Genomic DNA, 27052 nt, shown 5'->3' on the forward strand with positions numbered 1-27052 from the left:
AAACCTGCCTAAATGACTACCGACCCGTAGCACGACTCCAACACCATCATTAAGTTTTCCGAAGACACAACGGTGCTAGGTATGATCACCGGCAACAATGAGACAGCCAATAAGGAGGTCAGATACCTGGAAGTGTGGTGCCATGCCAACAACCTCTCCCTCAACGTGATCAAGACAAAGGAGATGATCGTGGACTACAGGAAAAGGAGGGCCGAGCACGCCCCCTTCTCATCGACGGGGCTTTAGTGGAGCAGGTTGAGAGCTTCAAGTTCCTTGGTGTCCACATCACCAACAAACTATTATGGTCCAAACAAACCAAGACAGTCGTGAAGAGGGCACGACAATGCCCAGTCCTCCTCAGGAGACTGAAAAGATTTGGCATGGGTCCTTAGATCCTCAAAAAGTTCTACAGCTGCACCATCGAGAGTATCCTGACTGGTTGCATCACCACCTGGTATGGCAACTGCTCGGCCTCCTACCGCAAGGCACAACAGAGGGCAGTGCGTATGGCCCAGTACATCACTGGGGCCAAGATTCCTGCCATCCAGGACCTCTATACCAGGCGGTGTCAAAGGCAGGCCCTAAAAATTGCCTAAGGCTCCAGCCACCCTACTCATAGACTGTTCTCTCTGCTACTGCACGGCAAGCGGTACCAGAGTGCCAAGTCTTGGTCCAGAAGGCTTCTACCCTTTAGCCATAAGACTGCTGAACAGATAATCAAATGGCTACCCGGACTATTTGCATTGACCCCCCTTTTTATGCTGCTGCTACTCGCTGTTTAATATCTATGCATAGTCAATTTACCCCTACCTACATGTACATATTACCTCAATTAACTCGGTACCGGTACCTCCTGTATATAGTCTCGTTATTGTTGTTTTATTGTTGCTCTTTTATTTGGTTAAAATTGAGTTTCTTTAGTAAATGTTTTTTCCTTAACTCTTATTTTTCTTAAAACTGCATTGTTGGTTAAGGGCTTGTAAGTAAGCATTTCACAGAATTTCGGCGAATGTGACAAATAAAATACGATTTGAAACCCACACATGGGTGGTTTCCGCTAGCTGGAAAATGCAGGCTTTTGGCCGCTTAAATCAATTAAAAGACAACTTAAATCGTAGCCGGCCAAATTGTCCAGGGCTGCCTATCATACATCCCGATTTCAGCTTCAGCACCATTCTCTCACTCATTACCCTCTGCCTTACACGCACGCGCCTGCTGCTGAAGAGAGAAAGAGAGCTAGAGAGGAGCCTTGGGATACTGTTTATTGCCAGGATGTAGGTCTTTTGCACTGAAGTAAAACGAAAGTTAGAGTACATGCCTATAGTGAAAAGTCCACAAGGGGAATGTCCCTTGAATGGACAAGTTTTAATATTGTGTTGGACAAAGATGAGAAGAAAGTTGGCTTGGCCAAATGCAGGCTACTGTGCAAGTAGCTATTCAGGTAGGATGCAATTTTGGAACTTTATTTTGTGTATTTTTTTCATATTTATTTGTTTTATCCTTATTGTATATCATTGTTATTATTGTAAGCATATTTATTCATCTAAACCAGTTCTTTAAATAAGCAAAACGTGTTTTGTTACATCGGTTGAGAAATTGTCACTGGCTAAATTAAGTCTGATCTGTCTTTTTAAATGTTTTATCCGTATTTAGTTTAAGGTTCTAAGTAGGCCTGTTGTAAAATAAATACCATTAGCCTACTGCTGTCATTTGTTGGGTACGGTAGGCACTAGCCTTTCCAGGTAATTGCTACAAAATGTGAAGTTTTAAACCAGTTCGCAAGTGTTTTGTTTCATTCTGGTCCAACTGTAATGTTGTGTTTGCCACAATATAATATCCTGCTCGTATTTTCCCTATAAGCAATGGCTTGACTTACTTTAGAAATTACGTGATCTTCCTGTCCGTGTTGGCACCCCCCCTTGGGTTGTGCCGTGGGGGAGATCTTCGTGGGCTATACTCAGCCTTGTCTCAAGATGGTAAGTTGGTGGTTGAAGATATCCCTCTAGTGGTGTGGGGGCTGTGCTTTGGCAAAGTGGGTGGGGTTATATCCTGCCTGTTTGGCCCTGTCCGGGTGTATCGTCGGACGGGGCCACAGTGTCTCCTGACCCCTCCTGTCTCAGCCTCCAGTATTTATGCTGCAGTAGTTTATGTGTCGGGGGTCTAGGGTCAGTCTGTCATAGCTGGAGTATTTCTCCTGTCTTATCCGGTGTCCTGTGTGAATGTAAGTATGCTCTCTCTAATTCTCTCTCTCTCAGAGGACCTGAGCCCCAGGACCATGCCTCAGGACTACCTGGCCTGATGACTCCTTGCTGTCCCCAGTCCACCTGGCCGTGCTGCTGCTCCAGTTTCAACTGTTCTACCCTCCAGCTATGGAACCCTGACCTGTTCACCGGACGTGCTACTTGTCCCAGACCTGTTGTTTTCAACTTTCTAGAGACAGCAGGAGCAGTAGAGATACTCTGAATGATCGGCTATGAAAAGCCAACTGACATATACTCCTGATGGGCTGACCTGTTGCACCCTTGACAACCACTGTGATTATTATTATTTGACCCTGCTGGTCATCTATGAACATCTTGGCCATGTTCTGTTATAATATCCACCTGGCACAGCCAGAAGAGGACTGGCCACCCCTCATAGCCTGGTTCCTCTCTAGGTTTCTTCCTAGGTTCTGGCCTTTCTAGGGAGTTTTTCCTAGCCGCCGTGCTTCTACATCTGCATTGCTTGCTGTTTGGGGTTTTAGGCTGGGTTTCTGTACAGCACTTTGAGATATCAGCTGATGTAAGAAGGGATTTATATATACATTTGATATGATATACAGTTGAAGTCAGAAGTTTACATACACTTAGGTTGGAGTCATTAAAACTCGTTTTTCAACCACTCCACAAATTGATTGTTAACAAACAATAGTTTTGGCAAGTCGGTTAGGACATCTACTCTGCGCATGACAAGTAATTTTTCCAATAATTGTTTACAGACAGATTATTTCACTTATAATTCACTGCATCAAAAATCTATTGGGTCAGAAGTTTATATACACTAAGTTGACTGTGCCTTTAAACAGCTTGGAAAATTCCAGAAAATTATGTCATGGCTTTAGAAGCTTCTGATAGGCTAATTGACATCATTTTAGTCAATTGGAGGTGTACCTGTGGATGTATTTCAAGGCCTACCTTCAAACTCAGTGCCTCTTTGCTTGAAATCATGGGAAATCAAAAGAAATCAGCCAAGACCCCAGAAAAAAAATGTAGACCTCCACAAGTCTGGTTCATCCTTGGGAGCAATTTCCAAATGCCTGAAGGTACCACGTTCATCTGTACAAACAATAGTACGCAAGTATAAACACCATGGGACCAAGCAGCCCTCATACCGCTCAGAAAGGAGACGTGTTCTATCTCCTAGAGATGAACGTACTTTGGTGTGAAAAGTGCAAATCAATCCCAGAACAGCAGCAAAAGACCTTGTACCTGTTTCCTCCAGCATCTTCACAAAAGTATCTATATCCACAGAAAAATTTGTCCTATATTGACATAACCTGAAAGGCTGCTCAGCAAGGAAGAAGCCACTGCTCCAAAACCGTCATAAAAAAGCCAGACTACGGTTTGCAACTGCACCTTTGGGGACAAAGATCGTACTTTTAGGATAAATGTCCTCTGGTCTGATGAAACAAAAATAGAACTGTTTGGCCATAATGACCATTGTTATGTTTGGAGGAAAAGGGGAAGTCTTGCAAGCCGAAGAACACCATCCCAACCGTGAAGCACGGGGTGGCAGCATCACATTGTTGGGGTGTTTTGCTGTAGGAGGGACTGGTGCACTTCACAAAATAGATGGTATCATGAGGAAAGGAAAATTATGTGGCTATATTGAAGCAACATCTCAAGACATCAGTCAGGAAGTTAAAGCTTGGTCGCAAATGGGTCTTCCAAAATGGACAATGACCCCAAGCCTACTTCCAAAGTAGTGACAAAATGGCTTAAGGGCAACAAAGTCAAGGTATTGGAGTGGCCATCACAAAGCCCTGACATCAATCCTATAGAAAATGTGTGGGCAGAACTGAAAAAGCATGTGGGAGCAAGGAGGCCTACAAACCTGACTCAGCTACACCAGCTCTGTCAGGAGGAATGGGCCAAAATTCACCCAACTTATTGTGGGAAGCTTGTGGAAGGCTACCCAAAACTTTTTACTCAAGTTAAACAATTTAAAGGCAATTCTACGAAATACTAATTGAGTGTATGTAAACGTATGACCCATTGGGAATGTGATGAAATAAATAAAAGCTGAAATAAATAATTTTCTCTACTATTATTCTGACATTTCACATTCTTAAAATAAAGTGGTGATCCTAACTGACCTAAGACATCAAATCAAATCAAATGTATTTATATAGCCCTTCGTACATCAGCTGATATCTCAAAGTGCTGTACAGAAACCCAGCCTAAAACCCCAAACAGCAAGCAATGCAGGTGTAGAAGCACGGAATTGGAATTGTTACTAGGATTAAATGTCAGGAATTGTGAAAAACTGAGTTTAAATGTAGTTAGGCTAAGCTGTATGTAAACTTCTGACTTCAACTGTATGCATGAAAATACACAGTAAAAGTCAGCCATGCGTCATTTTCAACAGAATGCACCATGTAGGCAGAGTAGTCACACTTCCTTACCAACTACTAGAACTGTACATTTGTTTTACCACTTGAGGAAATTCAGTAAGAACATGTTTTTGAATCCATGCAGCTTCTACATTTAGGCCTATAAAAGGTTTTTAGCTTTATTTCTTGATTGAACCCAAGTTGCATTGTCTTATGTCAGACAGCACGAAGAACAGTCTGTACTGTTTGAGGGACAAGTGTAGCTTCTTTATATAAATAGACCTGATTCTAAATACATTACATAGGCCTGATTATCAATGTGCCATTTTCATCATGTTAATATATAACAATATATGCCTGTTGTAGGCTATAAGTATTTTATCTAATAAGACAGATACACACAGAGGACAGAGAGTGCTAAGATAAAATTGTGTGTGTGTGTGTGTGTGTGTGTGTGTGTGTGGTACTATAAAATAATCATAATCCTGTAAATGAGCACGATTGGGTGTTGCAAAAGTGAAAGTATACAACTATACTCTCCCAATGTATAGTCACCAGGTTACATCTCTGTGTGGAGAGAAGATACTTTATAACAAGGACAATATCAATACATACAGTGCGCTCTGAAAGTTTTTTTTGTATTAACCAAAAAAGTGTTAAGCAAATCAATATATTTGAGATTCTTCAAAGTAGCCACCCTTTGCCTTGATGACAGCTTTGCACATGCCATACTACTAACTTCTCATAATAACTAACGTTGCTTTATAGAGAGTAGGCAACTAAGACAGACAGTGATGTGGTGCTCAGTGGTGAGGCTGAGGCAGGGTGCAATGAACCAGAGCACACAGAGAGAGAGGAAGCGAGCACAGAGAGAGAGGAAGCAAGCAGAGAGAGAGAGAGAGAGGAAGCAAGCAGAGAGCGAGAGAGAGAGAGAGAGAGAGAAGCAAGCAGAGAGAGAGAGAGAGGAAGCAAGCAGAGAGAGAGAGAGGAAGCAAGCAGAGAGAGAGAGAGAGAGAGAGGAAGCAAGCAGAGAGAGAGAGAGAGAGAGAGAGAGAGAGAGGAAGCAAGCAGAGAGAGAGAGAGAGAGAGGAAGCAAGCAGAGAGAGAGAGAGAGAGAGAGAGAGAGAGGAAGCAAGCAGAGAGAGAGAGAGAGAAGCAAGCAGAGAGAGAGAGAGAGAGAGAAGCAAGCAGAGAGAGAGAGAGAGAGAGGAAGCAAGCAGAGAGAGAGAGAGAGAGAGAGAGAGAGAGAGAGAGAGAGAGAGAGAGAGAGGAAGCAAGCAGAGAGAGAGAGAGAGAGAGGAAGCAAGCAGAGAGAGAGAGAGAGAGAGAGAGAGGAAGCAAGCAGAGAGAGAGGAAGCAAGCAGAGAGAGAGAGAGAGAGAGAGAAGCAAGCAGAGAGAGAGAGAGAGAGAGAGAGAGAGAAGCAAGCAGAGAGAGAGGAAGCAAGCAGAGAGAGAGAGAGAGAGAGAGAGAGGAAGCAAGCAGAGAGAGAGAGTGATTAGTACATTGGTTTCCATGTGGGATCCCCTGAGAAAATCGGTACTAAACTTACCAAAAAGTTAGGAACTGAATAAAAGGTAGATATGTTTCCACACATGGTCGATATTCCCCATAAGGCTTAGGCCTACATTAAAAGGCAAACAATACAGTTGTAAAAATGTAAAGTTTTTGTTTTGTCACTGATTTTACATGCAGCGTGAATCATTTCTCATAATTGTATGACATTACAATTGTAGCTAATAAGCTTTGTGCTTATAGATTGACTGAGGTGAATGAACATACAGCCTCTAAGTGATACTAGCTGGGGTCATTTTTGCTTGTTTTAGCTGTTCTCAAAATAGCATTTAAAAAAATTATAATTGTATAGAAATGCAGTAATTGAGCTTCAGCTTTGTTAACTGGTCACTGCCCTGGTTGTACTAATCCCGAGATATGCTAAATTCAGATGTGTTAAATTCAGATGTGTTAAATTCAGATGTGTTAAATTCAGATGTGTTAAATTCAGATGTGTTAAATTCAGATGTGTTAAATTCAGATGTGTTAAATTCAGATGTGTTAAATTCAGATGTGTTAAATTCAGATGTGTTAAATTCAGATGTGCTAAATTCAGATGTGTTAAATTCAGATGTGTTAAATTCAGATGTGTTAAATTCAGATGTGTTAAATTCAGATGTGTTAAATTCAGATGTGTTAAATTCAGATGTGTTAAATTCAGATGTGCTAAATTCAGATGTGTTAAATTCAGATGTGTTAAATTCAGATGTGTTAAATTCAGATGTGCTAAATTCAGATGTGTTAAATTCAGATGTGTTAAATTCAGATGTGTTAAATTCAGATGTGTTCTTTCTGTAAATCACTGTAAATCGTGTATATTAGGTAGAATATTTCATTGATTAGTGTAATATTTCTTAATCCAGGTCCTGGGGACGCAAAGAGGTGCACATTTGAGTTATTGTCCCAGCAGTACACAGCTGATTATATTAATAAAGTGTGAATTGGAGGGGTGTTGCACCCCTTTCAGTTCCCAGGATCAAGATGAAGAGCTACTGGATTAGAGCAACACAGAGCCAGTGTTTAGGCCAAACACTCTAAACCGATTGCTTTTACAATCTCCACCCAGCAGAGCTGGAAAAGGACTGACCACCCCTCAGAGGCCAGTTTCTCTCTGGGTTTATTCCTAGGTTCCTGCCTTTCAAGGGAGTTATCCTAGCCACCATGCTTCTACATCTGCATTGCTTGCTCTTTGGGGTTTTAGTCTGGGTTCTGTATAGCACTTTTTGAGACCTGCTGATGTAAAATGGGCTTTATACATACATATGGTGTGTGTGTGTGTGTGTGTGTGTGTGTGTGTGTGTGTGTGTGTGTGTGTGTGTGTGTGTGTGTGTGTGTGAACAAAACATTTCAAAGAAATGGGCCTAGTTTCCTATAAGTCAGTTGTGACATCACAACCGAAAGTGACTGATTCTGAAATCTCAGACTTCCGAGCGTTCAAAAGTACTGGAAACCCGCAGAGCTCTGAGTTTAGAGCAATGATTTTCCGACTCGAAGATCACAGACGTGATCTTTTTTTTTTAGAGTTCCCAGTTGTTTTGGAACGCGGCATTAAGGCGTTTCCGTGTGAATGTCGTCGCGATGTAGGTGTTTTCCAGAGCGATCATTAACGCAGAACACACACCTTTGGGCTCTTGAAGGGACATATTCATTATCTCAGACAAGATGGTTTTGGTTATGTGAGTAGCAAATATGTGTTATACTGTACTTGTCACCAGGGTTCGGATCAATATTATTTCACTTCAGTCAATTCAAGAACTAACAATTCAAATTCCTAATTTGTATCATAAAGAATCATTGGGGGAAGGTGAAATGGGAATTGACCCAAACGCTGATTGTCACCACTAGCTTTTTGGCGGGAGGGGGTGCTTCACGAAGCAACTAAAATTACGTACAAACGGCATCGTGTAACGGCAGTTATAGATGTTTTTTTGTACTCATTTCAAGTTATGCATGTGATGGGAGTCTAATTCAAACATTTAATTTGTTGAAACGACTGGACATATTAGATTAGGTGTAACATTTCATTGATAAAAGCAACAGAGCCTTATATTTAGGACAAACTATATGGCTCTGTGTTGCTCTAATCAATGGAATGTCGGCGCTGTATTGACGCATCATTAAAATTATCACATTGCCAGCTAACTAAAATGAAGGGAGAGGATACAAGATAATTGAAAGCTAAATTATCACTAGGGTGCAGTGCGTCCATGCATGTCTGATTTTCGCCTATTTCATAACCGAGGTCACTTGAGTCTAAGCAACACTGCCACTCCCAGGCTATCATCATTAGGTTAAACAAGTGAAAGTGTTCTGTTTAGTGATTCACCACCTGTGTGGAGTCTGAACTGTGCACCTATCTACAAAAGACATACTGACTCTCAAACGAGGGTTTTTGTTCTGTGAGTAGTGTAATTGTCTTTGTCACCATTTCCCTCATCACTGTGACCCTGTGAAAATGTCAAATGGTGAGCTTGTCATTAAATTATTAATGGGCATTTCCCTTAATTTCAACAGTCAGGGATTGGCTATCGGGGGCTTTAACATCGGTCTGCTGGTAGTGTCAACTAAAGCTCTCATCGTTATTGGAATTTTCGTTGTTGTAGGAACTGCAACATACTACCTTGCCAAATCGCTTTATGGTGAGTAAGGCTAGGTTAAAAATGTATACAATGACCAATACAATGCATTTTGTAAAAAGTTGAAGATGTATTTTTTTGTCCGATGGTTGTGTGTGATTTGTCCTACACTTTTTGGTCCTGATCAAAACAAGGAGAAAATGAATGCTGTCCATATTGACCTATACATTCAAGAATCCATTTGCTTTGAATCACACTGATGAATAGAAAACCCTACTGATTGGGCTGGTACTGTTTTATAATTCAACAGAGAAACAGAAGGCGGCTTAAACCTCAGCAACATGACTAACGACTGGAGAGGAGCCAGAGGTTGATTAACTCCACGACTTACTGTCTCTCTTTACTGCTATCTTTACTGCTCTCTTTACTGCTCTGTGGGTTTTTACAATGAGTTGTAAAGGGAAATTGTCTATATGCTCTTGAGTAAGGCACTAATCCAGTGACTTACAAGAGCATTTAGGGTCAAGAGCTTCTGCTAAATGTCTAAAATATAAATATGACATCAATTTCAGTGCACATGTCTACCCACAATGGATAGAGTGGACCAATGAATCCAGCTGTTTATTAGATGAACAAAAAAAACATGTATCACCTGTTCATATTGTCCTTTTCAATTGTTTCCCGTGTCTATCAAGACAGTTAAACAACCTAAAAGTTCATTATAATTGTAATGTGTGGCAATTAAATGTATTCATCCCTGATCCTCCGTTTGACTTTAATGGTTTTCAAACTACATGTCTGGGTGGGTGGATCTGGGAGGGATCAATGAAAGAAAAAGGGATATGACAATGAGTTTTTATGAAAGACCATCATGAGGGTGAGGTGCAGCGCTGGTCCAGTAGGGCTGCTATACTGTGGTTCTGGTCCTATCAAACTCTACAGTCAATGAAAGAAACCAACCTCTAATACTTTCTCTAAAACACTCACCCTCAGACACAAGATGACTGATATTCTCCCAAACTAGCCACTAGTACTGTTTCAACTAGTTAGAGTATGGTACAATATTTCTTTCATACTTGGTCAGTATCCAGTACTGGATCTGTGATGTCAATGTCCTGTAAAATAGAGTATCACGTCCAACATCATTGAACTCTGAACACACACACACACACACACACACTAAAAAAGGACACGTACACAGATCGATAGTTTCATATAAAACACAATGATTTGCGTATACTCTTCAGCACTGGTCAATAAAGCATACAGCAAGTGTGTGTAACAATGGTTAAATGACATCAAAATGACAGTCACATGAGGACCTGTCCAATGTGAAGATTAGATTCCTTGACTGTTTCTTACTGTGGATCCAAAATATGTACTGTGTGTATTCATAAGGTGACTGGGGTCAAGGTGTGGTCTCATGTTTCTGCTCCCCGGCTGTGTATGGCTGTGCTTGGAGGACCAGGCTGGGTCGGAGCTATCCCATCAGGCTGTGGTGGTGGGTCTGACAGAAGAGAAGAAGAAACTACATGAGCGGGCACGTTCCAGCGGATCAGTTTCATGCAGTTAGTTACCAGCGTTGGTCACCGCCTTTTAAAAAGTGGGTGGCATTATAGGGATAAAAAAAATTGTCCGACTTACACCTACATATCAACTGCATGAACTTTGGAAAATCCATGTGCTCAAAGGCCATTGCTTGCATTGTGGAAGGCGCTATAGTCAATTAAGGTGTTTTTGATTGACCACGCGAACGTGACCAAAGCCATGACTGAAACAGGAACCAACTTTGCTGAGATTTAAAAGACAGTGGATACAAATGAATGTGATATTTGAAACCTTTCTAACCAATGAATTGTACAAATGTTTTCAGTTTGTGAGTGTGTGATACAGGTGGTAGAGACAAGTTTATTTTGATCTTATTAATAAGAAACTTTAATAAAACAATGGCAGCTATGTTGATTTGGGGCTTCCTGTTGGAAAACAACAATGACCAACTTTTGGCTGTGGCAGATACACCTCCCCAAACTTCAATCGTCAACTTCCGTCTGCATTACTAAGTCAACATACAGAGCATTCGGAAAGTATCCAGACCCCGTCCCCTTTCCACATTGTGTTGCGTTACAGCCTTTATTCTAAAATCGATTAAAACACATTTTCTTCAAACAATAGCCCATAATGACAAAGCAAAAACAGGTTTTAGAAATTGTAGCAATTTTTTTAAACAAATAAAACACAGAAATACCTCATGTAAATAAGTCCAAACACACCAAGACAGTCGTGAAGAGGGCACGACAAAGCCACTCCCCTCTCAGGAAACTAAAAAGATTTGGCATGGGTCTTGAGATCCTCAAAAAAGGTTCTACAGCTACAACATTGAGAGCATCGGTTGCATCACTGCCTGGTACGGCAATTGCTCGGCCTCCAACAACAAGGCACTTCCGAGGGTAGTGCGTACAGCCCAGTACATCACTGGAGCAAAGCTGCCTGCCATCCAGGACCTCTACACCAGGTGGTGTCAGAGGAAGGCCCTAGAAATTGTCAAAGACCCCAGCCACCCTAGTCATAGACTGTTCTCTCTACTACCGCATGGCAAGCGGTACCAGAGTGCCAAGTCTAGGGCAAAAAGGCTTCTCAACAGTTTTTACCCCCAAGCCATAAGACTCCTGAACAGGTAACCAAACGGCTACTCTGACTATTTGCATTGTGTGCCCCCCCCCCCAACCCCTCTTTTATGCTGCTGCTACTCTGTTCATCATATATGCACAGTCACTTTAAAAGATACCTACATGTACATACTACCTCAATAAGCCTGACTAACAGGTGTCTGTATATAGCTTTTCTACTCTTTTTCAAATGTCTTTTTACTGTTGTTTTATTTCTTTACTTACCCACACACCTTTTTTCCCGCACCATTGGTTAGAGCCTGTAAGTAAGCATTTGACTGTCGTATTCGGCACACATAACAAATAAACTTTGATTTGATTTGAGTATTCCGAACCTTTGCTCTGAGACTCGAAATTGAGCTCTGGTGCATTCTGTTTCCATTGACCATCCCTGAGATGTTTTTACAAATTGATTGAAGTTCACCTGTGGTATATTGAATTGTTTGGACATGATTTGGAAAGGCACACAGCTATCTATATAACATCCTGACAGTTAACAGTGCATGTCAAAGCCATGAGGTTGAAGGAATTGTCCATAGAGCTCCGAGACAGGATTGTGTCGAGATAAATATCTGGGGAAGGGTACCAAAACATTTGTGCAGCATTGTATGTCCCCAAGAACACACAGTGACCTCCATCATTCTTAACTGGAAGAAGTTTGAAACCACCATGACTCTTCCTAGAGCTGGCCACACGGCCAAGCTGAGCAATCGGTGGAGAAGGGCCTTGATCAGGGAGGTAACTAAGAATGGTTACTGACAGAGCTCCAGAGTTCCTCTGTGGAGATGGCAGAACATTGCAGAAGGACAACAATCTCTGCAGCACTCCCCCAATTAGGCCTTGATGGTAGAGTGGCCTTACGGTAGCAACTCCTCAGTAAAAGTCACATAACAGCCCGCTTGGAGTTTGCCAAAAGGCACCTAAAGGACTCTCAGACCATGAGAAACAAGATTCTCTGGTCTGATGAAACCAATATTGAAATCTGGCCTGAATGCCAAGTCTGGAGGAAACCTGGCACCATCCCTACAGTGAAGCAAGGTGGCAGCATCATGCGGTGGAGATGTTTTTCAGCGGCATGGACTGGGAGGTTGAACGGGACAAAGTACAGAGAGATCCTTGATGAGAAACTGCTCCAGGGCACTCAGGACTTCAGACTGGGCGAAGGTTCACCTTCCAACAGGACAACAACCCTAAGCACACAGCCAAGACAACGCAGGAGTGGCTTCAGGACAAGTCTCTGAATAGCCTTGCGGGGCCCAGCCAGAGCCCGGACTTGAACCCAATCGAACATCTCTGGAGAAACCTGAAAATAGCTGTGTAGCGACACTCCCCATCCAAGCTGACAGAGCTTGAGAGGATCTGCAGAGAAGAATGGGAGAAACTTCCCAAATACAGGTGTGCCAAGCTTGTAGCGTCATACCCAAGAAGACTCAAGGCTGTAATCTCTGCCAAAGGTGCTTCAACAAAGTACTGAGTAAAGGGTCTGAATAGTTATGTAAATGTGATTTTTAAAAATGTTTACATTTGCAGAAATGTATAAAAACCTGTTTTTAACTTTGTGATAATGGGGTATTGTGTGTAGATTGAGGGAGGGAAAAAACAATGTAATACATTTTAGAATAAGGCTGTAACGTAACAACATTTAGAAAAAGTCAAGGGGTCTGGATACTTTCCGAATGCACTGTTAAACACCATCAATATGTTAAAATTATGGGTACATTTTTTGTGAACATTTTCTAGAGGTAAGGGGCAGTGTGGGGTGAGGGTACTCACACATGCCGTTGGGAGCTCCAGGGTGTCGGGGGCCATGGTGAGAGAGTTTCCCCACTAGGCATCATCTGGCTGGGCATGGACTGGCCTAAAGGAGAGGTGAGAGATGGATGTTACATATTTACCATGACATTCGCACACACAACGTGTGTGTTTGCGTGTGTGTACGTGCGAGTACAGACCTGTGTGTTGTTGTGGAGTGTATGGTGCTTGCTGCTCTCTCTGCTGTAGAATCTTCATCTCTGCATGTTTCAGCTGCTCAGAGTGGAAACTCTGTCGCTCTGACAACAGCTGCTGACGCTGTTGCTCCAACTACACACACAGTGAGAGAGGAGCAGGGAAAGAGGGACACAGATAAATGTTACATTTATAAGGAACCATTATGAAATACCCAAAGTCATGTTTAGTAGCTCCCCCAAACTAGAGCCCGATTGGCTAGATGTAGATCTGTATACTCACAGCCTCTTTCTCTCGGTCCATGATGGTCTCCAGCTCCTCAAAGTGTCTCAGTTTGATCTCCAGCTTCTTCATCTGAGTCTCCACCAGCAGAGCCACCAGAGACTTGATCTTCCTCTCCTCTACTGCTGCTAGGTGCTAGAGAGAGAGGGCAAGAGAGAGAATTACTGTATCTATTTGCTGTACACAAAATACAAAACATTTATTTCCATCACAGACTGACCAGGTAAATCCAGGTGAAAGCAATGATCACTTATTGATATCACTTGTTAAATACACTTCAAAAATCAGTGTAGATGTTTTAAATTTAACTAGGCAAGTCAGTTAAGAACAAATTCGTATTTACAATGACGACCAACACGGGCCAAACATGGACGACGCTGGGCCAATTGTGCTCCGCCCTATGGAACTCCCAATCATGGCCGGTTGTGATACAGCCTGGATTCGAACCAGGGTGTCTGTAGTGACGCCTATAGCACTGAGAATCAGTGCCTTAGACCGCTACACCACTCAGGAGAGAGGGTAAAATACTTTTAAAGCCTTGAGCCAATGGAGACCTGGATTGTATATGTGTGCCATTCAGTGGGTGAATGGGCAAGACAAAATATTAAAGTGCCTTTGAACGGGGCACGGTAGTAGGTGCCAGGCGCACCGGTTTGTGTCAAGAACTGCAACCCTGCTGGGTTTTTCACACTCAACAGTTTCCAATGTGTATTAAGAATGGTCCACCACCCAAATGACATCCAGCCAACTTGACAACTGTGGGAAGCATTGGAGTCAACATGGGCCAGCATCCCTGTGGATACTTTAGACACCTTGTACAGTCCGTGCCCCAACGAATTGATGCTGTCTGAGGGTAAGAGAGGGGGGGGGGTGTAACTCAATAATAGGAAGGTGTTCCTGTTGTTTGGGATACTCAGTGTGCGAGTTACCAAATAAGGTTCAACTTTCCCCCAAAAAATATGATCACATAAAAGGGGAGAGAGAGGGTGGTGTGGTTGATTGGCTTGGTCACAAGTTGTTGTGACAGGCCAGTAGGAAGAAAAAAAGTGGGGGATAGGCCAGTTTAACCTCTTAAAGCTAGGGGGCAGAATTTTCACTTTTGGATAAATAGCGTGCCCAATTTCAACTTCCTGCTACTCATGCCAAGAATATAAGATATGCATATTATTAGTAGATTTGGATAGAAAACATTCTGAAGTTTCTAAACTGTTTGAATCACGAGTATAACAGAACTTATGTAGCAGGCAAAACCCTGAGGACTAACTGTTCAGAATTGTCCCCCCCCCCTCTCTTCCCTAGATTGTCTTTGCCATTGGAAATTTAATAGGAACATACTTTCAGTTCCTACCACTTCTGTAACGGATGTGAAACGGCTAGCTTAGTTAGCGGTGGTGCGCGCTAAATAGCGTTTCAATCGGTGACGTCACTTGCTCTGAGACCTTGAAGTAGTTGTTCCCCTTGCTCTGCAAGGGCCGTGGCTTTTGTGGAGCGATGGGTAACGATGCTTCGTGGGTGACTGTTGTTGATGTGTGCAGAGGGTCCCTGGTTCGCGCCCGGGTATGGGCGAGGGGACGGTCTAAAGTTATACTGTTACACTTCCACACGATGTCGCCAGTGTTAGGAATATGGCTGAGGTTATTTCTTTGTCTTAACAGGAAGTAGGCCAACTCGGAACAGGGGACACATTTGTGAGTTACACAAGACGTGAAGAGCAGAGCTTTTTTCTTTTCGTTCATGTATTGAATACAGATTGCCCGTCTACAATTTGATAGATTATTAACGTTTAAAAATACCTAACGTTGTATTACAAAAGTAGTTTGAAATATTTTGGCAAAGTTTATAGGCAACTTTTGAAATATTTTGTAGTGATGTTGCGTTTTTCAAAGCTGTTTTTTTATGGATCAAACGCGCTTTATAAATGGACATTTTCTATATATATGGACGGAATTAAATCGTACAAAAGGACCAATTGTGATGTTTATGGGACATATTGGAGCTCGTCAAAGGTAATTTATATTTTATTTCAGCGTCTTGTGTAGCGCCTGCTACGCTAGCCCCTTTGTTTACTGCTGGTGAGGATGGCTGCAGGCTATCAGATAATAGCTTCATATGCTTTCGCCGAAAAGCATTTTTAAAATCTGACATGTTGGCTGGATTCACAACGAGTGTAGCTTTAATTGAGTATCTTACATGTGTGATTGAATGAAAGTTTGAATTTTATAGCATTTTATTTGAATCTGGCGCATTTCCCTTGGAAATTGGCCAGTTGAGACGCTAGCGTCTCCCCTATCCTCATTAATGGGCAGTTGACAGGGATTGGCTGATGGGTGGGGTAAGTGAGCAGCGATAGGGTGGTTTGAGGGTTGTGGGCGGGGCTTACCTTGGCCTTAGTAGCAGCGGCGCCTAGAGCAGCAGCTGCTGCCGTGGTAACGGTCCCATCTACCAACTCCAGCTCTGCTAGTCTCCTCCCTTCATCCTGCTCTACTTCTCTCCATCGTCCCGCAATCTCCTCCTTCTCCCCTCGGTCTAAACGGGAGAAGGAGATCATCTAGAACTTACATCATTACACACCATCTTGTCTATAAAAATATAAATTAGACACACACACCTGACTCGCGGTTCCCTCCGCTATCGCAGTCTCTCTCCTCTGTGACTGTCATTTCAGCATTCTCTCTCTTAACTCGTTCTCCCTCCACTGATCTCTCTCCTCCACTGGGCTCTAGAACCGTCTGTCTATCCGCCTGGAACACACACACACAATCATCACCCACTGACAATCAGATTCTCAGAAACACCAGAGTGTAAATTCCTGTCTCACTTCCTCTGACCCCAAAGGTCACTTCTAGTCTCACCTGCAGAGACTGCTGGGAGCCAGTCTCAGTCTCCATCTTCTCACTATCCATCACATCTACAGGGAAGGAGAGGGAGGGATAGAGTTTATTTAACTAGGCAAGTCAGTTAAGAACAAATTCTCATTTACAATGACGGCCTAGAGAGAGAAAGTGTGATGAAAGGATTCTCTACTGCAGTGTTTGAGGGTTGAGGAGTGTGTGTAATATATACAGTACCAGTCAAAAGTTTGGAGACACCAAATCATTCCATGGTTTTTTCATTATTTGTAACATTTTCTACAATGCACATTACTAGTGAAGATAACAATACTACGAAATAACACATTGGAAGGAATCATGTATTAACCAAAAATGTTTAAACAAATCAAAATATATTTGATATTCTTCAAAGTAGCCACCCTTTGCAAACTCTTGGCATTCTCTCAACCAGCTTCATGAGGTAGTCACCCCAGAATGCATTTCAATTGACAGGTGTGCCTTGTTAAAAGTTAATTTGTGGAATTTCTTTCCTTCTTAAAACCTGTTAAGCCTCCCCCCTACTTTTTCGGAAATTCTGTTAAAAATCGCGCAACATTTTGGCGTCCTGCTACTCAGGCCAGGAATATAGTATATGCATATGATTAGTATGTGTGGATAGAAAACACTCAGACGTTTCCAAAACTGTTTAAATCACGGCTGTGACTATAACAGAACGTCTGTTTCATCGAAAAGCGCAGGAAAATCTGATCACTGGAGATGGAAAAAAATATCCATGCGCCACTCCCAGGAATTGTTGAAGGTGAACCGTATTAAATGAGGCCGAGCTTGCAGTACCTACAGCTTCCACAGGATGTATAGAGTCTCCTCATTTGATTCTGATTTGATTCTTGGTAGATCCGACCAAAGGGAACCGATTCCCTCCGACCACCAACCCGAGGCATTGTCTTTCTTTTTTTCCGGACATTTTTCCACACGGCCAGCTATCGAATTTACATCGCCTCCTGATGATTTTTATAGCTTATTAACGTGTAGTTATACCTAAAGTTGCATTAGAAAGGTATTTCAAGTGTTTTGTGAAAGTTTATCGTCGAATTTTTAACTTTTAAAAATGACGTTACGTTATGAAACGCTATTTTTTCCGTTTATCACACAGTCTTCATAGATCGATATCTAGGCTATATATGGACCGATTTAATCCAAAAAAAGACCCAGTATTGATTATGGGACATCAAGGTGTGCAAAGAAAGAAGATGGTCAAAGGTAATTAATGTTTTATATTTTATTGTGCGGTTTGTGTAGCGCCGACTATGCTAATTCTTTTGTTTACATCCCCTACGGGTCTTTTGGGGTGTTGCATGCTATCAGATAATAGCTTCTCATGCTTTCGCCGAAAAGCATTTTAAAAATCTGACTCGGTGGCTAGATTCACAATGACTGTAGCTTTATTTCAATACCAAGCATGTGTATTTTAATGAACGTTTGCGTTTTAACTAATACTATTAGCGTGTAGCGTAGCGCATTTGCATTTCCAGAGCTCTAGGTGGGACGTCTGCGTCTCAAGTAAGCTCAAGAGGTTAATGCGTTTGAGCCAATCAGTTGTTTTGTGACAAGGCAGAGGGTATACAGAAGGCAGCCCTATTTGGTTAAAGACCAAGTTCATATTATAGCAAGAACAGCTCAAATAAGCAAAGAGAAACAACAGTCCATCATTACATTAAAACATGAAGGTCAGTCAATCCGGAAAACGTGTGCAGTCGCAAAAACCATCAAAAGCTATGATGAAACTGGCTCTCATGAGAACCACCACAGGAAAGGAAGACCCAGAGTTACCTCTGCTGCAGAGGATACGTTCATTAGAGTTACCAGCCTCAGAAATTGCAGCCCAAATAAATGCTTCAGAGTTCAAGTAACAGATACATCAACTGTACAGAGGATACTGTGTGAATCAGGCCTTCATGGTCAAATTGCTGCAAGGAAACCACTACTGAAGGACACCAATAAGAAGAGACTTGCTTGGGCCAAAAAACACGAGCAATGGACATTAGACCTGGTGGAAATCTGTCATTTGGTCTGATGAGTCCAAATTTGAGATTTTTGGTTCCCACTGCCGGACTTTGTGAGACGCAGAGTAGGCGAACGGATGATCTCCGCATGTGTGGTTCCCACCGTAAAACATGGAGGTGTGATGGTGCTTTGCTGGTGACACTGTCAGTGATCTATTTAGAATTCAAGGCACACTTAACCAGCATGGCTTCCACAGCATTCCGCAGTGACATTGCATCCCATCTGGTTTGCTCTTAGTGGGAATATCATTTGTTTTTCAACAGGACAATGACCCAACACACCTCCAGGCTGTGTAAGGGCTATTTGACCAAGGAGAGTGATGTATCAGATGACCTGGCCTCCACAATCACTCAACCTCAACCCAATTGAGATGGTTTGGGATGAGTTGGACCGCAGAGTGAAGGAAAAACAGCCAACAAGTGCTCAGCATATGTGGGAACTCCTTCAACAGTGTTGGAAAAGTGTTCCAGGTGAAGCTGGTGGAGAGAATGCCAAGAGTGTGCAAAGCTGTCATCAAGGCAAAGGGTGGCTACTTTGAAGAATCTCGAATATAAAATATATTTGATTTGATTTGTTTAACACTTTTGTGGTTACTACATGATTCCATGTGGGTTATTTCATAGTTTTGATGTCTTCAATGTAGAAAATAGTCAAATTAAGAAAAACCCTTCAATGAGTTGGTGTGTCCAGACGTTTGACTGGTACTGTATATCTGCCGTGTTTCAGACTCCTACCTGCCTTCTCAGCCTCATTAAGTGCAGGGAACTCCAGAACCTTGTCAGCTTCCTCACGCACACGACAAAACTCCTCTACAGAGAGACAGAGACCGGGTTAACACAAACACTCTCTCTCTCACACATGCACGCACACACACACACTCTCTCTCTCTCTCACACACACACGTACCCAAAGCAGCCTTGGCAGCGGCGGAGGCAACTCGGGGATCAACCACGGACGCCAAGAATGCCACGGTGCTCATCACCGGATTCTCTGATTGGCTGAAAGGAACGGGCTGGTAGGCCAATGGGCCAAGAGAGGAGGCGGAGTCCTCTAGATACGGGTCTTCTATTGGCAGGCGCAGGAAGTGGAGGATGCACTCATCCTGGGTACGAGACCCCACGTGTTCTGACACCTTGTTCCAGTCGTCTCTATAGACCTCTAACGCCTGGGATGGAGGGGGAGAGAGAGAAGAGAGATAGGGGAAGAAGAGAAATAGGATGGTAATAAGAGAGATAGGCATGAGGGAGAAAAGAAGGTTATTGGCCAGATAACTAATACAAGTACCAAAACAATGTTTTCAAGCATAGGTTTATAGTACAGCAATTCATCAGTTGCTGTTATGTTGTGTTGCTACCATGCTGTGTTGTCATGTGTTGCTGCCTTGCTATGTTGTTGTCTTAGGTCTCTCTTTATGTAGTCTTCTCTCTTGTCGTGATGTGTTTTGTCCTATATTTATATTGTATTTATTTATTTTAATCCCAGACCCCGTCCCCGCAAGAGGCCTTCTGGTAGGCCGTCATTGTAAATAAGAATTTGTTCTTAACTGGCTTGCCTAGTTAAATAAATAATAAAATAGAGGTAGTGGAAACAACATTATCAGCATCATCATCATTATTGTCCAGCTCCTCAACTACCCTGAGTCATCCCCTAACCGTTTCCAACCATTGCGGTGAATCAGTACTGTGTCTGTGCAGTCAACTAGTATAATTATTGTTTGTGAAGTAAATATGGTGGTTCTCATTAAGGATCTGGTCTTCTGAGATACAGGCAAGTACACAGCAAACCAAATAACTATACAATTAAACAACTAAAGGAAATACAAGATTTAAAAAACAATCAAATGATCATATGGTTGGTTGCTTGAGACTAATGAGTTGTCTACAGGAACTGTTCTTTTTTCACATATATGTTTGCAGTTTAATTTTATGGGTGATCTTCTCCATTAAACACATTTCTTTCACTCTACAAGTCCATTCTTCCATAGTAGGAATGTCCTTATTTAACCAATGTGCTGTAATACATTTCTTTGAAGCAGACGAGTATATTTAATAGGTTTTGAAACCGTTCAGGGATAACTAACTATGGCACGCTTTGGATTCTTTTCCAGGAAACATTTAAATACATTGTTTACAGAGACGAACACACCATTCCAGAATTTCATTATTCTATGACAAAATCAAAAAACGATGTAGGTCGACAATTCCCCACATTTTCTCCAGCATTCATTGGTTGTTTCTGGTCTTCACCATTCTGTCTGGAGATAGAATGGACCTACTAATGATATTCCATTGATACTCTTTCCACATGAATGTGTGTAATAATAATTCATTTTCAATGTTCTCATATTCAGATTCCCATTTGCACTTAGTTTGCATAGTATTATTCTATGTCATGACAGCAATAGATTGTTATAGCTGTGTTATTGGTTCACTACCAGTTGTCCTTTTATGAGTATTGATTAGGTGTTTTTCTATGGGTGGTATATAGACTTGGGGTACAAATGAAGTAATGATCACCTTTGAAAACCTGAATCTAGTGATAATGGGGCGAAGTCAGTAAGATATACAATACCAGTTAGGGGTGATGAGCCATAGGCTGATGGAGACTACATGGTACTTCCTCCTAATCTGGAGCAGATGATCGGACTACAGGTTCTTACTGTTGATCTTCTTTCCCAGAAAAGGTCTTACTACTGTTGCGTATTGATCACCATAGATTTGTACTATTTTCGAGCCATCTAGATGAATGTTGAATCCAAGTAATCATTAGTTGCGATCGTGTAACCCAGTAGCACCACGTAAAGTTTGGTAACCCTAGGTCACCTGATTCCTTGGCAGTTGGAATGTTTTGTACCTCACCCTCTGTTTTTTACATTGCCAAAGAAGCATTAAAATTAGACAGTCTAATTGTTGAAAAATGGATTCTGGGACCAGAATAGGTAGTGTCTGAAAGAGGAAAATATCTTTCTGATATGACAGTGTTGTAGTACTCGAGTCCAGGAGTCAGACTTGACCCGGAATCAAGTCACAATTTTCGAGACTCGACCAGTGATGACTCCGACCAGTGACTTGACTACATCACTGAGTAGAGGGAAGATAAACTGAGAGATGATTGGCTCACCTCCAACAGTAGGAGGGTCTCCTGTTCTGTCCAATCCCTCCCTGAACTGGCTCCTTTACTCTTGGGGTGTTTCCTGGCATACAGGTCTGTTCTGAGGCCAAAGTTCTGAGAGTCTGAGGGCTTCTCTACACTTCTCTCAGGGAAGAACAACATCTGCTGGGAGGACGACACCTGGACAGGGAGAGAGTGAGGGATGGAGGGGAAGAGAGAGAAATGGAGGGGGAGAGAGGGAAAGATTTGAGAGGATCAAAACAAGCATACAGGCTGTCAATTTGTACCTCAATTTCACTGTTAGTGTTCGATTATATATACATATTTTTTCTTTTTACCTTTATTTAACTAGGCAAGTCAGTAAAGAACAAATTGTGCGCTGCCCTATGGGACTCCCAATCACGGATGTGATATAGCCTGGATTTGAACCATGGACTGTAGTGACGCCTTTTGCACGGAGATGCAGTGCCTTAGACCGCTGCGCCAATCAGGAGCCAAAAAACATAAGTGTGTGTGTTACCTGTAGTGGTCTGTGCTGCAGCGGGGCCAGTCCTGAGGGTGTATCAGCCAGTGTGTTGAAGTGAGGGGTGGGAGGGGGTCCCATAGGGAGAGGTCTGCTTTCTGCATCCACCTGGTAGTTCACTAACCCCCACTGCTCCAACAACGCATGGACCCTACACACAGTTACAATACACACACAGTTACAATAAACACTGTTACACAACACACACACAGTAAGTGGTAGTTTAAACTTCATAGCACACCTCATGACGGCGCAGACGTCTCCTGTCAGGTTCCGTCTGCAGGAGGTGGAGCTGAGGTACTCCTGGGGGTTCAGCCGGTACGAGTCAATCATGAAGTTACGATATGCCAGGTATCTACACACACAGTGTTCATTATGTCTCTGAAGGGGTACAATCATGTCTGAAGAAAACAGCAGGGGCCCAAGCACTGAACCCTGAGAAACACCTGAAATTGTTACTCACATCTCTGGAGATTTGGACTTGTTCTGTCCGTTAAAGAACTCTGGAAGAGCTCGTTTCTCGATCTGGTGAATACTGGAACATGTACACAAAGTTTGGATAAAAACAGACAACACTCATTTTGAATATACAGTGGGGCAAAAAAGTATTTAGTCAGCCACCAATTGTGCAAGTTCTCCCACTTAAAAAGATGAGAGAGGCCTGTAATTTTTAGCATAGGTACACTTCAACTATGACAGACAAAATGAGAGAAAAAAAATCCAGAAAATCACATTGTAGGATTTTTAAAGAATTTATTTGCAAATTATGGTGGAAACAACTATAACTGGTGTGTACTCACCAGTTATAGTTGAACCAGGCGGTGTAGGACGGAACGATGATGTGGTGAGTTTGTTCTGTGATGTTGTCTTCTCCATCTGACAGACGCAGCCCCTCTCTGCCCTCCTCATCCTCCTGCATACAGTACATAATTGGTATATCGGTGTGTAGGGTACAGACACTAAATTCCTCATCAAAATTAGATAATTCAATAAAATTCTTGCAGTTCTAATTGAATTGTTACCCTTCCACCAGGAAGCAGAGAGTCATCCTCAATTTCATCTGAAGAAAAGAGGGACGAGTGGAGAATGAGTTATAACCACACACACACACACACACACACACACACACTCTCTCTCGCTCTCACTCACCCAGGTCGGTCATCATCCCTCCTTTGACAGGAGTGTTCTCACTGTCCTTCTTTGGGTTCACTGTAGACAGAGAGACACAACAAGTAAACATCTGTCTGTGTGTGTGTGTGTGTCTGTCTGTCTGTGTGTGTACACGTGTACCATTCTTAGGCAGTATAATTTCTTCCATATTAGGGACAGGTGTTGGATCCTCCATATCTTTAGTCAGATCCTCCTCTACGTCTTCCTCTTCCTCCTTTGGCCCACGCCTCTTAAACCCGCCACTAGGGAGGGAAGGCAGGGTTATAGAGAGAGGGCCAATAGGTAGAGAATAGGGGTTAATATGAAAATTCCATCAAGATTGAGCTAGGGGTGGAAGAAGAGACAGAAACCTCACCTCTTCTTTCCTCCTTTCTTTTTGCCATCGGAAGAGGGAGGAGAGGGGGAGCGTCTTCTCTTCTTCAGTGGAGTAAACTTACGGTCCTGGTGGAGGAAGAGACAAGTGATGGTAGACATACCAACTAAGAAAGTGCTCACACAGACCTGTTAAAAAAAAAAGACAGTGGAGGGAGAGCAACACACACACACAAGCACACAACTAGCCCAGAGCCACAGGATCTCACACACACCTGTTGGTCCGTGACGTGGACTCTCCGGCGGAGGATGAGGGGAACGTTTCTGTCATCTACCAGGTAGTCTTCTTCATTCATCCACTCATTATACACCTCCGTATCCAACACCCAGCCTGCATGCACCTGTACACACACACGTATTCATCACTTGTGAGAAATAGTCATAGAACTGTGTGTGTGTGTGTGTGTGTTTTCTTACCCTCCAAGGTCTGTGTGTGTGTGGAGGTTCCTGCACCTCTCCCTCTACGTCACTGGTGGACAGCCAGCTATCGTAGCTACAGGAAACAAACAGTCATACACATGATTATGGAGGGTGTGTGTTCGTGTGTTGGGGTTGAAAATGTTTCTGGTATTTTACAACATGTTCCATCCTGAGAATAAATCACTTCTCTCACATGTAACCCAGTATTTTCCACCAAACCGGAAGTGTCATTCAAAAGCATTATAACGCATATAAATAGGCATATGTCTGGATTAGATTTGTATTTTTTAGGGATCCCCATTAGCTGTTGCCAGCAGCTACTCTTCCTGGGGGCCAAACACATTAAGGCACTTATATGATGTACTGTTTTATACGTAATGTGACATTACACCACTACATATCCACAATACAAAATGTTCAATACCACCATACAACAATATCACAATGTGTGCATATGCATGTGTCTGTACCTTTGCATGTGTCTCTTCACATTCCCTGTTGTTCCATAAGGTGTATTTTTACCTGCTCTTAAAATCTGATTCTACTGCTGCATCAGTTACCTGATGTGGAATAGAGTTCCATGTAGTCATGGTTCCATGTGGTACTGTACCCCTCCCATAGTCTGTTCTGGACTTGGGGACTGTGAAGAGACGTGTGGCATGTCTTGTGGGGTATGCATGGCTGCCCTGTTCTGAGCCAGCTGCAATTTTCCTGCAAATTCCCTCTTTGTGGCACCTGACCAGACTCTGAACAGTAGTCCAGGTGCAGCAAAACTAGGGCTTGTAGAACTTGCCTTGTTGATAGTGTTGTTAAGAATGCAGAGCAGCACTTTATTATGGACAGACTTCTCCCCATCTTAGCTAATGTTGCATCTATGTTTTGACCATGACAGTATACAATCCAGGGTTAGGGCTTTGATCGGAAATTGAAGCCTGATGCTACCTGAGCCATACATTAAATACATTTAGAGCCATACATTTTATGAGCCCTATATTAAAAAGGCATTTAATGACCAAGCCCACATGATTGTGCCATTATCCAATACAGCTATGATATAAGCTACTGCACATTACGCACAACAGAAAAGCCAATAGATGTACCTAGCTATATGCTCTCTTGGGTACATAAGTTAAACTAGCTCCAGTAGGCTAATCTTTTTGACTGTGGACTGTATTAAATGGACTGGAATTGTTCAAACCATGATAGAGCAGGGAGAGAACATGTGATTCTGGTGCAGCACATGCGGCCTACAAAGTTACAAGTTTAGGCTAGCGAATTTGATTTGAATAGTTGTATAATTAGTAGGCTGATGCATATATACCTATGATAACATTTCCCCATGTTATTAGCCTACCTCTTTCTTTCTCTATTGCTGCTTCATTCCTTCCTCCATTTTAACAGTTAAATGAAATAAGTTTGGTTGTCCTCATCTTCATCATTCTAATGACATCCTTGAATAATATAGGACTAGAATTAGATGCAGAAGGCTTTCACTTCTCTTCAGGAAGATGGAATGGTTGTTTGTCTGAATAAATAACTGCTACAGCCTACCAGCATAGTGCTTCACTCTTCTTTCAAACTACCTGTGAGTTCTATTGGCTGCTGTATAAAACATTCAGCAAACAAGAGCTTGCATCCCTCTTCAAATAGTCTATTGGCAGAAGAAATTATGTCCAGCAAGGTATTGTAGGCAGCTTTTCCTGCATGGATTCCAAGAGCTGAGTTTTTTAAAGGCGAGGGGCCAGCGGAGCACAGGTGTGTGCGTATTGCACCAAGAGACCGAGGCTATAAGTTAGAAGCTTATTATGCATAACCAATCATTAATTAGCTAAATATAAGGCTAAAACTGCATTGAATGTATAACCTGAAAGAGGTAGTCTAGGACATCATATATATATATATAGAGAGAGCTATATATCAATCTAGAACAGGATGATCTATTTTGGATGCAATTTGATTGGAGTTGATAGAGAGAAAGACAGAGTGCTCACGCGTGCATTGATTTAAAGCAACGATATTCGAGTGAGGCTGTTTTAAAACTCTGCAGCTGAAAATAAAAAATAAAAATCTTTACAATTAAAATAATGCTTTCATATAAATCATGTATTATAGTTTACCAGTTTCTCACAGTTATTTAACCCCGGAAAAGGGAGTGGTATTGGTGGTAAATCCTGGTAAATCTCAGTAACTGGGTTCCCACCATTCAACCCTAGTGTGTGTGTGTTACCTGTCAGGGTGCCTGCCCCAGTGCACCAACACATAGTTGTCCTTCCGCATAACAGGGCGCACCCACTCCCAATCTGGAAATAAGGACACACAAACACACACCAACAGTCAAAAACTAAGAACAGAACTCACAAAATTACTTAAAACTGTGAATTTGGATCAAACCTGCCAACAGGCTATGACCCACAAAGATCCTATTAAATTAGTTACAATATGTAATTCTATGCGATGACCCCACACACACACACATTGACCTTGGTCTGTGACAGCTGGACGGGGGTAGATGTGGTGAGAGGCTTGGGTTCTGTCCTCAGTCAACGAACCCTGAGACAGACAAAGAACTACATTACCCATCAGTTGAGACAAAGAACTATGTTTCCCAACAGAGATAACAGCCCAAGAGAGAAAACAACAGCACCCATGGCAAAATTACATAAATCTTCCTTCCTCCCCCTGCTCTCCATCTATCTTCCCTTCTTGCTGCCCTCCCTCCCTCCCTCACCTCCTCCCTCACCTGGTGTTTGGTGATGATGTCAGCCAGTCTGCTGTTCAGGTTCTGATCCACCTCCTGGTCCACATACACGACGGGCCTCGACAGACAGCTATTCTGGACCAGGGTCTTCTCCAGAATAGTAAACATCTCTACGTTTCGGTCTGTCCTGGAGGAGTTCTGTAGGTCAAACCTTCTCCTGGGGGAGGAAGAGTACCCATGCAGGTTAC

General features: G+C 42.5%; 1 protein-coding gene and 1 long non-coding RNA gene across 2 annotated transcripts in view; one reads left to right on the forward strand and one right to left on the reverse strand.

Moving 5' to 3' along the window:
• Positions 1-7646: 7646 nt before the first annotated feature.
• LOC112264453 lies at positions 7647-9481 on the forward strand. Its single transcript, XR_002955643.2, has 3 exons — positions 7647-7820; positions 8659-8783; positions 9031-9481. It is a non-coding gene; the product is annotated as an uncharacterized LOC112264453 (long non-coding RNA).
• Positions 9482-9924: 443 nt separating this feature from the next.
• The window catches only part of LOC112264452 (SWI/SNF complex subunit SMARCC1), a 28371-nt gene continuing 11243 nt past the window's right edge, over positions 9925-27052 (reverse strand). The window contains exons 4-26 of the mRNA XM_042295319.1: positions 26847-27021; positions 26587-26656; positions 26334-26406; positions 24104-24179; positions 23902-24027; positions 23670-23755; positions 23435-23556; positions 23294-23353; positions 23167-23204; positions 22945-23057; positions 22608-22679; positions 22386-22499; positions 22142-22295; positions 21631-21801; positions 19417-19675; positions 19245-19319; positions 16468-16523; positions 16224-16356; positions 15996-16141; positions 13616-13750; positions 13339-13468; positions 13160-13244; positions 9925-10227 (exon numbers count right to left, since the gene is read on the reverse strand). Coding sequence (XP_042151253.1) covers positions 10209-10227; positions 13160-13244; positions 13339-13468; positions 13616-13750; positions 15996-16141; positions 16224-16356; positions 16468-16523; positions 19245-19319; positions 19417-19675; positions 21631-21801; positions 22142-22295; positions 22386-22499; positions 22608-22679; positions 22945-23057; positions 23167-23204; positions 23294-23353; positions 23435-23556; positions 23670-23755; positions 23902-24027; positions 24104-24179; positions 26334-26406; positions 26587-26656; positions 26847-27021 — 2488 coding nt within the window. The 3' untranslated portion in view covers positions 9925-10208. The remainder of the gene's footprint in view (positions 10228-13159; positions 13245-13338; positions 13469-13615; positions 13751-15995; positions 16142-16223; positions 16357-16467; positions 16524-19244; positions 19320-19416; positions 19676-21630; positions 21802-22141; positions 22296-22385; positions 22500-22607; positions 22680-22944; positions 23058-23166; positions 23205-23293; positions 23354-23434; positions 23557-23669; positions 23756-23901; positions 24028-24103; positions 24180-26333; positions 26407-26586; positions 26657-26846; positions 27022-27052) is intronic.

Source organism: Oncorhynchus tshawytscha, linkage group LG13 (genome assembly GCF_018296145.1).
Source record: "Oncorhynchus tshawytscha isolate Ot180627B linkage group LG13, Otsh_v2.0, whole genome shotgun sequence".
Lineage (NCBI taxonomy): Eukaryota > Metazoa > Chordata > Actinopteri > Salmoniformes > Salmonidae > Oncorhynchus > Oncorhynchus tshawytscha.